Genomic DNA, 12,262 nt, shown 5'->3' on the forward strand with positions numbered 1-12,262 from the left:
TAGGGTAGGGGGGTAATTTAGGGAGGTGTTTTTTTTATACTTTTGTATTTTGTTTATATTTTGTAATATTTTAAATAAACTTTTAAAAAAAATCATAATTTAAAGTTTAAATTTATTTTTTAAATTTAAATTTAAAATTAAAAAATAATTTAAAAAAAAAATAATTTAATTTTAATACAACCTGTCAAAATAGCATTCTCTGCTCCTCAGTACAAAACATGCAGATACTAAACCAGGCATTACACACATATAGACAAACAATACATAAGCAGGGCAAGTATTTTATCGATACAAAAAAAATGTTGTTTTGTACAAATGAAAGTCTCAGATGGTTAGTTTGAGTAGTTCCTTTGGTCATTCAGCATTCACACTTGCTGTGGATACAAGCTGTTCCTCAGTCTGGTGGTGATGATTGATGCTCCTGTATCTCTTGCCTGACAAGAGCAGTTGAAAAATGCTGTGTGTAGAGTGGAAGGGATCCTCAATGATTTTTGTGTTCCCTCTTCAGACAATGATCCATGGAGATCACGTCATTGTGGGGGGAGGAGATTCCAGTGATCCTCTCTGTCACTCATGGTCCTCTGATCCGTTTATCTGTAGTAACTATACCACACTGATGCAGTTGGCCAGGATGCCCTTGATAGAGCTCCTCTAGAAGGTTGAAAGCAGGCATCTATCCAACACTTCATTTGCAGCAACATTTCCTTAGCTTGATCTTTATGAACTCGATGTTTATGCCCATTCAGAGCCAGCTCTTCAGCGCTTGACGTCCTGTTTTGCGGAAACTGCCAAAATGTTTGGCCTGGAAGTCAGCCTGAAGAAAACTGAGGTCCTCCATCAGCCAACTCCCCCACATCTCCATCGGGCACACAAAACTCAAAATGGTCAACCAGTTATGTTTTGGAATAACATTTCCCATTTTAAGCTGCATATCCTTTTACTGCAACCACATCATATATATTGAAGATAACTCAAATTATTAACTTGAAAAGTTTGGGTTGCATCAGTTTTCAAGTGCTTCGGCACAAAATATTGCTGCCTTCCGTAATGTATGGGACAAAGACACCTTTTTTTTTCTCCTTTATTTCCCCCTATGCTGTCACAATTTTACATTTGCAATCAAATAATTCACATGTAATTAAAGTGCACGTTCTAAATTTTATTTAAAGTTATGTATATGCACTTTGGTTTGGCCGGGTAGAAATTACAGGACTTTTTATACATAGTCCTCTCATTTCAGGGTACCTTTTTAAAAAAAAAATATTTATAAAAGAAAAGCAATAACCACAGTTACATAAAAAGAAATATAACTATTTGTCAAAATTTAAACATGGTTAAATATAAACTAAAAAGCACAACAGAAAATCTTACCAAAAAAAAAACCAAACCCCCCCTCCGACCCTAAAACTACCCCCTCCCTCTATCCTACCTCTAGACCTCCTACCCCCTAAAAAAGAAAAAAATAGAAAGAGAAAAAGAGAACACCAAACGCCATTCATTTACTATATAGTAAGGAGGCCCAGCGGCACTCAGAACTAGCCTTAAATGTACAAATTAAAATAATCAAGTATAGGCTCCAAATCCTTTTAAATACATAACATTTATCCATTAGATTGTAAGCTATCTTCTCCATTGGAATAAACGATCTTATTTCCAAATGCCATCTTTGTAAATTAAGATCCATTTGATCTTTCTATGAAATAGCTATACATTTCCTTGCCACTGCTAAAGCTAATCTCAAAAATGCCGTTTGAAATTTATCTAATTTAGGGCACCATAATGTTTGGGACATTTGACTTCACAGGTCCCACCCCACCTCACTGACAAAAGGCAAAGGAGGAAAAACCCAACACCCATCCCCAACCAACCAATTTTCCCCTGCAGCCGCTGCAACTGTGTCTGCCTGTCCCGCATCGGACTTGTCAGCCACAAACGAGCCTGCAGCTGACGTGGACTTTTACCCCCTCCATAAATCTTCGTCCGCGAAGCCAAGCCAAAGAAAAAAATGTATGTGAGTACTCAGGAATGTTTCAGGTATAAGCGAGCTTTTGATTATCTTTAGAGCCTGGAGTTGCCATTTTTCATCATTAAGACCAGAGTTGTGTCAATGGTAGTCAAAGAAGCCATTATGAGGCTGAAAAACAAATAAAACAATAAGAGATCTCGCCCAAACCTTAGGATTACCAAAATCAACTGTTTGGAACATCATTAAGAAGAAAAAGCAAAGGGACTGGTATTCCAAAGGAACATCTCCACTACTGATGACAAAAGAATTCTCATCATAATGAAGAAAACTCCCCAAATACTCGTGACAGATCAGAAACACACACTCCAGGAGGCAGGTGTGGATGTGTCAATAACAACTGTCTGCAGAAGACTTCATGAACAAAAATACAGAAGCTACACTGCAAAATGCAAATGACTAGTTAGACACAGAAACAAGATGGCCAGATTACATTTGACCAAGAACTATTTAAGAGCCTGAAGAATTCTGGATAAAGGTCTTGTGTACAGATGAGACCAAGATTAAGATCAGTGTGATGGCATGAGCAAAATGTGGAGGAGTTAAAGAAATACCCAAGATCCAAAGCAGATTACCTTTGCTGTGGTGTGGTTGCTGCAGAGAAATGGGTTGGAAGTCAACCTACAGGACCATAAGTGGCACTAAAGACTTCCACACCCCCATCGATGTGATCTACTGGGATCGTTGTCTGAAGAGGGCTTGCAAAATCATTGAGGACCCCTACCATCCTGCACACAGCATCTTTCAGCTGCTCCCATTGGGAAAGAGCTACAGGAGTATCAGAACCAGCACCACCAGGCTGAGGAGCAGCTTGTTCCCACAGACAGTGAGAATGCTGAACAAGCAAAGGAACTGCTCACATTAACCATTCTGGAGTCACATATTCACAAAACTATATTTATTTGTATATATGAGCACTTGTTCTGCATGTGTATTGTTTGTCTGTATGTGTTTTGTGTTTAGTTGTGGGTGTGCGTGTTTGGCACTCAGGATCAAGAATGCCGTTTTGCAATCAGATGACAATGGACTTGACGTGACATATCCAATTAACACCTTTTGTCTGTTGGTCTGTACTCCTTCCTCTTCCATTCTTCCACCTTTTTTCCCCACCTTTTTTTAAAAATCCTACTTTAAGCCTTCTCATTACCCCATTTCAGCTCTTCCCAATTCCTATCCTGCCTGTAAATTCTTTACTCATTCATGTTGGTCATATTAGCAGCATGAGAGAATTCATCTGAGCGTTCTGCCGATCAAATCTGGATAGTTATACTTACCTTTTAAAAGATTTTAAGCTCCTGAAATATGTCTCTGACTTGGTGCAATATGCTTTGGCTCAGTTGTAGTCTGCTCTACATGATTCTACCAATTATAATTATGTGCCCTAAGCACAAGAAATTCACAGAGGTCTGTTTTGTCATGTATACAAGTTTACTGAATTGCGTCATCTTGTGTAGGTCTATTGAGTCTGTATGTTTGGAATACATTGGAATATGGATTTGGCAGCTGGGTATGTTTTGTGCTGATTGCCTGCTTCACATAGCCCCCTTTTGGATTGAGATTCTAAATCTTGCGTTGCAGTTTGGCTGGTCACCAATCAAAGACACTGAGAGTATAAATAACTCTGTCTCAGGTTATCTGTGCATTCAATGGTATTAAGGTACAAGCTTGATAAATGTACAATCATGTTTAGGGTCAGGTTTTAAATGTTTGTACTTGCATCAATAACAACTTGTGCATTCACCCTGAAATGGCTTTGCTATGTTTCTTAGTTACTGTTCAGCCCTATACATCAGGGCAAACTGCATACGCATTTTTCTTTAAATCATTCCAATACTACATTATTCTGTAAATATTATGGACTGCTGCTAATTGTTGCCTAAATATTTCAATCATGATACACATTGGGATGTAATTAAAATTAGATGAACTTAGTGGTGGTGTTGACCATAACATCACTTGAATCCAGTTCAGTATTCAGTGAAGTTATAGGTGATTTTAATTATAACTCCATCTATTGCTCTCCACTTCCTATTGTTTACACAGGCAAAAGTTAAACTAGTACAGTACAATTCCGATTACCCAAAATCGGATTTTCCAAAATTCTCATTTCTCTGAAAAAAATTTCCTAATTTATCCAAAATATTTTTTTACATTTCGGATAAATGAGGATATCCAAAACAAATCATAAATCTTCAATTTTTTTTGGAGCCGAACTGACTGTGGAAGTCAGGATGCCAGTGGCAAGCAGGGACGCTGGGCTCCCGGCAGGAGTGGAGCCTAGGTGGGGAGGTGTCAGTAATTAGCGGTGGCCAGCATTTTTTTTGCTGCGATTTAAACATTATTTTAATGCCTAAAAAGCCTTCCCTTGTGGTTGTTACAACATTGTTACAAGTGATATGCTGTTGCTACTGGGCTGTTTTTTAAAAAAAATGACCAGTTCTCTGAAAAAAAAATCCTTTATCCGACATAGGCCTGGTCCCGACAATTTCGGATAATCAGGATTGTACTATATGTCTGGTATGTTGCATTTTTATTGCATTGCTATGTTATAATAAAAGGGACCTTAAACATCTGCCATCTTTTGCACAATGTATTTCCCCATTTCTTTTCTGAATTGCCTAGTTCTGATCTTAACATTATGACATCCAGTTTTAGGCCTACAGGAGGTGAGATACTCTCACACTGATAGCTGAATTTCTGTATGTCTAATAATCTTATTCAAGTGGCTCTGGTACCATTCTGGCAAATCTTTTGTTGCAAAACTACCATTTCTATTACTCATTTATTGTTACAAAATTTCTTTAGGCACCAAATTACTCTAAACCGGGTGGGCAACCTTTTTAATTTTTAACAGGCCATTTCAGCCCATGAGTCTGTGCCGCCCAATTAACCTACACCCCCGGTACATACTCGTGGGCCGAATTGGCCTGTTATGATGCTGGATGTCTTTTTAAAAAAATATATATTTTTTAATACAAAAAGAAAATTTTACAAAAAATATACTAAAATACAATTGATCCATTTTTAACCCTCCCCGCCCCCCTCATCCCCTCCTATAATCCCCAAATACAAATCTTTTTATATATATATATTTTTTTTTAATTTTAAAAAAATATATGTGTGTGTATAATATATATATATATATGAATATATGTGTATGAAAATGTGAATGTCTAAGAATCCAAAAAAACTATACAAAAACTATAAATACTGCTGTAGTGAGTGTTATATCCTCAACAGCAATAATAAATGAATCCTAAAAAAAATCATAAAACAAACTGTAGTTAAGCTATATCTAACCCCATACATTTCAAATAAGGGGTCCAAGTTTTAGTTTTTTAAAAAAAAGTAATTATTATGCAAATTATGTTTTTTTTTAAATAAATACAAGATCTTAATTCAGAATACCATCTCTGAATATTCAATTCCACATCATTCTTCCAAGTAACTGCAATACATTTCCGGGATATTGCCAGTGCTAAGCGAATAAATGCCAATTGAAATTTCTCAAATTTTAAACCAATTGTTAAGGTCGTAAAATACCCCACGATGCTGTATGTTTAAATTAAAAGGTTGCCCACCCCTGCTATAAACCTTTGCTGATAAAGGGAGGATTCTGTGGGCTTTTTTGTTTAGTTTTTGTACCTTTCCATCACATTTAATGATGTTATATTTCACAATTGTAATCCATTTCACAGCCCCACTTGCAAATCAAATACTTCACAAATTGGACTCTAAATGTACAAATAGAATGCCCTGCAGCAAGTTTTGCAAAATTATTGTGATCTTGAATTATGCATTTTCCAAACAAGTTTAAGGTTTATGAAAAATGTTCAATAAACACAAGGTTTTCTGTTTCTACAGATGCAAAATCGACTGGTAGTAATGCTGTGCAACCTTAAACCAGCGAAAATGCGGGGAGTAGTTTCACAGGCTATGGTAATGTGTGCAAGCTCACCAGAGAAAATTGAAATCTTGGATCCTCCATCTGATGCTCTGCCTGGAGATAGAATAATCTTTGAAAATTATCTTGGTAAGAACCTGATCCATACAAGTGCAATGTCTAATTTCAATTGAATGCTTGACCAGAAAGATTTTGGCGAAACATGGTTTTGCCAGCCTATTTTTTGGTTTGCAACTCAACTCTTTTAACATTTGATGTGAGGACAGTTAATTAACTGATTTGCCTTCAGGTTTGTCTTGTGGAATTTTTCCTTGAATATCAACTTTCCTCTCAAATCTGTTTGGAATAGCTATTTGCAATGAAGTGATTCCAAACTTCATCTTTGCACTAAAAGCATACTTGTAGACTGAATCTGTAGCTTTTATTGTGGATTTAATGATTGTTTCTTTCTTAGGAAGTGGAGATGATCTTCAAAACTGCAGTAAACTTCCAATAATCCAGTACCCTCACTCCTGGCCAGTTTTTTTTTCTAAATTATTCCCAAGAAACTTAATCCATATTCTTTTAAATGTTCCATACTGGTATAATGTTTTTTCAGTGGACCCAATTTAACTTTAAAGGGAGCAGAAGGAACAGGCCCAGAAGGAGAGTGAAGGATATGGAGCCCCGGTGGGCCAGGTGCTGAACCATTGGGATTTCTACATAATCAGAGTCCATAATAGGGAACTGTTTCAACTTTGGAGATTTCATTGCAGAACCAAGGTCATTGAACTTCAGTATGTAGGTGACACTTGTGTTTGCATACACTCAGTGGCTGAGCTCCAAGAAATGATGAACAAGACAACAAAAATATGGAAGAGGATAGGCCCAAGACTCGGCACTCTTGAGGTCATTTACCAACCTCCATCAAATTCCCCACTCCTCCAACCACCATCCTGCCTTCTGACAATTAGTTCACAAAATCCCTAGAAATCATATTTATAAACAACCCCTGGATGGCAGCAAATATCAATAATGAAATTTGTTGCCATCCTTAATGCACCAACTCAGTAAGTATAAAGAAGAATTGAAAGTGGAGAATCCCAGAACTCCATGCTAGGTCCACTTTTCTTTCTGTTGATGGCTTGTATATGGTAAACACCATCTCTAAGATTACAAATAAAGATAGGTTTGTCATGCAGAAAGGAAGAATGTGGAATTATTCAGGAAGTCATAGACTCAAGAGAAGCACAGTAAAAATGGAGGGTGATTCCAATTTAATATCTACAAAAATATGAAGGAACCCAAGCAATTGTTGTGAGTTCTAAATGAAAAGCACTGAATAGTTTAAATTAACAAATTTAGATTCAAAATTGTAATTGTGTGCTTGTTTGTTACAGGTTGAATTAAGTAAGTTTTTTTCTGCATTTTGCAGCAACAGTATTAGACTAAAAACCAATAAGCATGGGAGCAGAATTAAGCCAGTCAGTCCAACAAGACTGCTCCATCATCCAAATCATAGCTGATGTATTTTTCCTTTCAAACCAGTTCTCCTGATTTCTCCTAACCTTTTAACACCCTTACTAATCATGAACCTATCATCCTCTGCTTTAAATAAATCTAGTTATTTGGCCTCTACAGCTGTCTCTGACAATGAATTCCAAAGATTCACTGGCTAAAGAAACTTCTCATCTCTGTTTGAAAGGCACACCCTTTTATTCTGAGGTGGTGCCCTCTGGTCCCAAACTGTTCCACTACTAGAATCACCTTTTCAATGTCCATTCTATCCTTTTCAATATTTGTGCATTTGGATGAGTTCCCCTTATCTTTCTAAACTCCAGCAATTATAGGCGCATAGCCATCAAATGCTCTCTGTATGTTAACCCTTTCATAGGTTAATTTTTGTAAACCTCTGAACCCTCTCCAGCGCCAACATATCTTTTGATTTGGGGCTAAATCTGCTCACTGTACTTCAAATGTGGTCTGACCAATGAAGTACGTAAAGAAATATACCATAATTTCTGGCATATAAGACAGGGCTTGAACTTTAAAAATGTCTCCCCAAAAACCAGGATCGTCTTATACACCAATTATAAAATCTGAACAGCAAAGTCTTAGCGCCCCCCCACACCAAGTATAAAATCTGAACCTTAAAAGCAAAGTTTCAGCACTCCACTATGGGGTCCAGCCATCCAGTCTGACTGCTGTCCACTCCAACTGCTGGCCACTCTGTACAAGCTTTAAAATATACTGATAAAATTTAAACCCTTACTAGGTAATTTGCTTTTAAAGTATTATGAGCGACTTCATCCCTAACATCGAAGTACTCGAGATGGCAGACGCCGACAGCATCGAATCCACGCTGTTGAAGATCCAACTGCGCTGGGTAGGTTACGTCTCCAGAATGGAGGACCATCGCCTTCCCAAGATCGTGTTATATGGCGAGCTCTCCACTAGCCATCGTGCCAGAGGTGCACCAAAGAAGAGGTACAAGGACTGCCTAAAGAAATCTCTTGGTGCCTGCCACATTGACCACCGCCAGTGGGCTGATATCGCCTCAAACCGTGCATCTTGGCGCCTCACAGTTCGGCGGGCAGCAACCTCCTTTGAAGAAGACCGCAGAGCCCACCTCACTGACAAAAGACAAAGGAGGAAAAACCCAACACCCAACCCCAACCAACCAATTTTCCCCTGCAACCGCTGCAACCGTGTCTGCCTGTCCCGCATCGGACTTGTCAGCCACAAACGAGCCTGCAGCTGATGTGGACATTTACCCCTCCATTAATCTTCGTACGCGAAGCCAAGCCAAAGAAAAAAAAGATTATGAATTAGTATATTAAATGTGCCTAGCAGCATCACTCAACTGGTCAGTGGTAGGTGCCCAACTTAGGGTAGTCTTATACAGCGAGTATAGCTCAAAACCTACATTTTAGGTGGAAATTCAAGGGTTTGTCTAATACACGAGTCGTCTTGTGCACTGGCATATATGGTGTTTATAGAAAAGATTGGCCACACTTGGCTGTTCAGCTAATGCATAGAATAATAGAATAAAATCTAGTTAAATAAGAAGAATGCATTCCAAATTTAATTTTATTTTAAGTATTATGCTAACTTCTTGGTATAATCATTGGGATATCAGAATTGTTAACCTAAATCCACACTAGATCTCAGTTAAGAGAACAACCACTTTTACTCCAAATCTGAGATCTCAGGGGAGATGTAGTACAATTACTTTTTCAGCCTCGCTTGAGCATATTTACTATGGTCTCCAATGGTACTGAATTCTTAACTTGAAAGCAGATGACATGTTTAATTGAAATTTACCTTTTGAATGGCCAAAAGGCAGTAGTTGTAAAGGTGATGTATTTATTTAGTGTTATTGAGAATATCTTTAATGCACCAAGTAGAAGGAGAGATGATGTGAGCACAGGGTCAATTGTCTACCTTATGTAGGTTCACTATTTAATATGTAATAAAATCTTAAATTTCTTTTTTCTGTGGTTTCTGTGCCTTTATAGAATTGCCTCATTGTCTCTCTTCCCTTTGATTTCTGTGTTCCTTCCCAACTTTTTAAAAGTCGTCATGCAAGCTATCCTGCCACTTTTGCTTTAGATAGTGTTGATCTTCAACCTGCAGGCAAGGATGGTGCTTTTCTGGTTTGGTGCACTGCCTCTTTCTGGCCAAAGCCAGGCGACACCTCCTCTTACTTACCCCTCCAACAGGTTCCCCGCTAAAACTCATCCAATCACCATTATGCAGCATCTCTGAACTCCTCATTTCTGGTAACTCCCTGGTACAGCCTCTAACTTTATTGTTTCCCAAACCCACACCTCCTACCCAAGATCCACAAACCCAATTGTCCTGGCGAACCCATTGTGTCTATGCTCCTGTCCACCAAATTGGACTCTATCCTCCATCTGGATGTTCCTTTCCTGATTCCTTGAATCTGTTTTTTTTAATTGATTCTGTTTCCCTCTTCAGGTGAACCTGACAAGGAGCTAAATCCAAAGAAGAAAATATGGGATCGAATTCAGCCTGACCTAAGCACAAATGAAGAATGTATTGCCACATACAAAGGAACCCCATTTGTTGTGAAAGGAAAGGGTGTTTGCAAGGCTCAGACAATGGCTAATAGTGGAATCAAATAAGTTTTCTATTTCTCCTTAATGAGTATCAAAAATTGCAAAAGGCACAATAAATTCTTGAAAGCATTGTGACCTCATTATTTGTATGTGTACTTCCATATTGTAACTATTGTAATGTTTCAAAAGTGAAAACTAAAGCAGGTTAAGCTACATCCGTAGAAAGGAAAAATTGGCATACTGCAGCACAGCTCAGAATCGGGTTTATTGACATGAACGTGTCACGATTTTTTGTTTGTTTGTTTTACGGCAGCAGTACAGTGCAGAACAAGATGCAAAATCACAATTGTGTAAATACAGGATTTATTTTTTAAAAAGTAGTGCAAAACAAAAAGAAAAAAGTGAGGTACATTGTCGATTCAGAAATCTGATGGTGGAGGGGAAGAAGCTGTTTTGGTAACTTTGAGTGTGTCTCTTCAGGCTCCTGTATCTCCTCCCTGATGATATGAATGGAAAAAAAGGCATGACCTGGTGGTGGGGATCCTTGATGATCGATGCTTTTTTTTGAGGCGCTGCCTCTTAGATGTAATTAATGGAAGGATGACTAATGCCCATGATGGTGCTGGCCGAGTTTACATCGGCATTGGCACCTCTGTATCAGACACTGATGCAACAAGTCGGAATGTTCTCCATGGTATACCTGTGGAAAAAATTTGCAAGAATTTTTGGTGACATACCAAACCTTCTCAAAATGCTGACAAAACATAGCTGCTGGCATGCCTTTTTCATAAATGCATTGACACCGAAGACTCCTCATTAACTTCTACAGGTGTATGGAGAGTATGGAGGCGCCAACTCTCAGGACAAGAATAAACTCCAAAGGGTTGTTAACTTGGCCTGAAATATCACAGGCACTAGACTTCACTCCATGGAGGACATGTACAAGGTGGTGTCTTAAAAAAGCAGCCGCTATCCTCGAAGACCCCCATCGCCCAGGCTTTGCTACCATGGGAGAAGGTACAGGAGCCTAAAGACAAGCACTCAGCAGCACAAGGACAGCTTCTTCACCGCTGCCATCAGGTTCCTGAATAATCAATGAACCAAAGACACTGCCTTACTTTTCATACACTGTTGTTGGTATTATTTTTATTTTTTTACAGTAATGTCATAAGACGGTTATAATATGTATGTTTGCTCTATGATGCTGCCACAAAACATCAAATTTCCTGACTTGTTCATGACAATAAATACTGATTCTGATGATGGTCCCAGGAAAGTCTTCAGAGATGTTGACATCTAGGAATCTGGTTTCTCCACTGCTGACTCTTTGAGGACCGGTTTGAGTTGTCCGGCTTGTTAATGGAGCTGACAATGTTTATAAGTAAATTCCTGCCACCACGGAGGTCTCTGCTCAAGATGTTGGTGCCTGTGCTCGGCAGCAGCCACGAGAGACTGCAGACTCAGCAGCACCGGACCAGCACAAGGCACCAGAAATGGGGAGACTACCCCTCGTTGAAGAGGAACAGCAAAGGAGACAGAGGGAAGGTGACCACATCAACAAGGGGGTTCAGCAGCTGAAGGACCCACACAGGGGGGGCATGAAGAGACTGCAATCTGGTGGAAACTGGCTCATAGGAAGCGAGTTTGAAGATTCAATTTATTGTCATGCAATAAAATCTCATACTACACAAAATTCCTTTTGCCAGTTGTAAGGCAGACAAATTCACCATCGGCAGAAATTGCATGAAGTGCCACTTAAAAATCAGAGAAAGAGATGCAAAAAAAGTTCTCCCAGAATCACCGTGTGTCTGAATTCACCTCCAGTGCTCCTGCAGCCACGCAGAGTCCGGTCCAGGTATCGGAGCTGCAGTCTGAGAGTGTGTGGAGGGAAAGATGGACTCCCTAAGTGCCTTGGGCGCTGAAAGCTTCCTAGTGTATCAGACTTTTGGATCTGGAACTCGGGTTGCTCATGAATCACACAGGAGTCTGGCTACAGAAGCTGTGGGAGTGCTGGCAGTGAATCCACAGACACTGACTCTGAAAGGACTCTCTTGCTTCTCTTCCTCTCGAACTGTAAGGGGCACCCTGTGGTCCTAATGGCAGTCCTTTGGGGTTCTTAAAGCTATAGATCTAGATCACTACAAGAAAGTCCAAGAATGACCTGTGGAAGGCTATTTGCAATATATAGGCAATTCCAGAGGAAGCTAGAGACAGATATAAGCCAGCTGTGGTAGGGAGTGCAGGCCATTACATCCTACAAAGCGAAGGCGGACA

General features: G+C 39.2%; 1 protein-coding gene across 4 annotated transcripts in view; it reads left to right on the forward strand.

The window, feature by feature from the left end:
• aimp1a (aminoacyl tRNA synthetase complex interacting multifunctional protein 1a) overlaps positions 1-10,128 on the forward strand; it is a 75,751-nt gene extending 65,623 nt beyond the window's left edge. For all 4 annotated transcript variants that reach the window (XM_069925753.1, XM_069925756.1, XM_069925755.1 and 1 more), the window contains exons 6-7: positions 5,888-6,056; positions 9,888-10,128. In XM_069925753.1, the coding sequence (XP_069781854.1) occupies positions 5,888-6,056; positions 9,888-10,054 (336 nt within the window). In that variant the 3' untranslated portion in view covers positions 10,055-10,128. The remainder of the gene's footprint in view (positions 1-5,887; positions 6,057-9,887) is intronic.
• Positions 10,129-12,262: the final 2,134 nt, after the last annotated feature.

This window comes from Narcine bancroftii, chromosome 3 (assembly GCF_036971445.1).
Source record: "Narcine bancroftii isolate sNarBan1 chromosome 3, sNarBan1.hap1, whole genome shotgun sequence".
NCBI lineage: Eukaryota > Metazoa > Chordata > Chondrichthyes > Torpediniformes > Narcinidae > Narcine > Narcine bancroftii.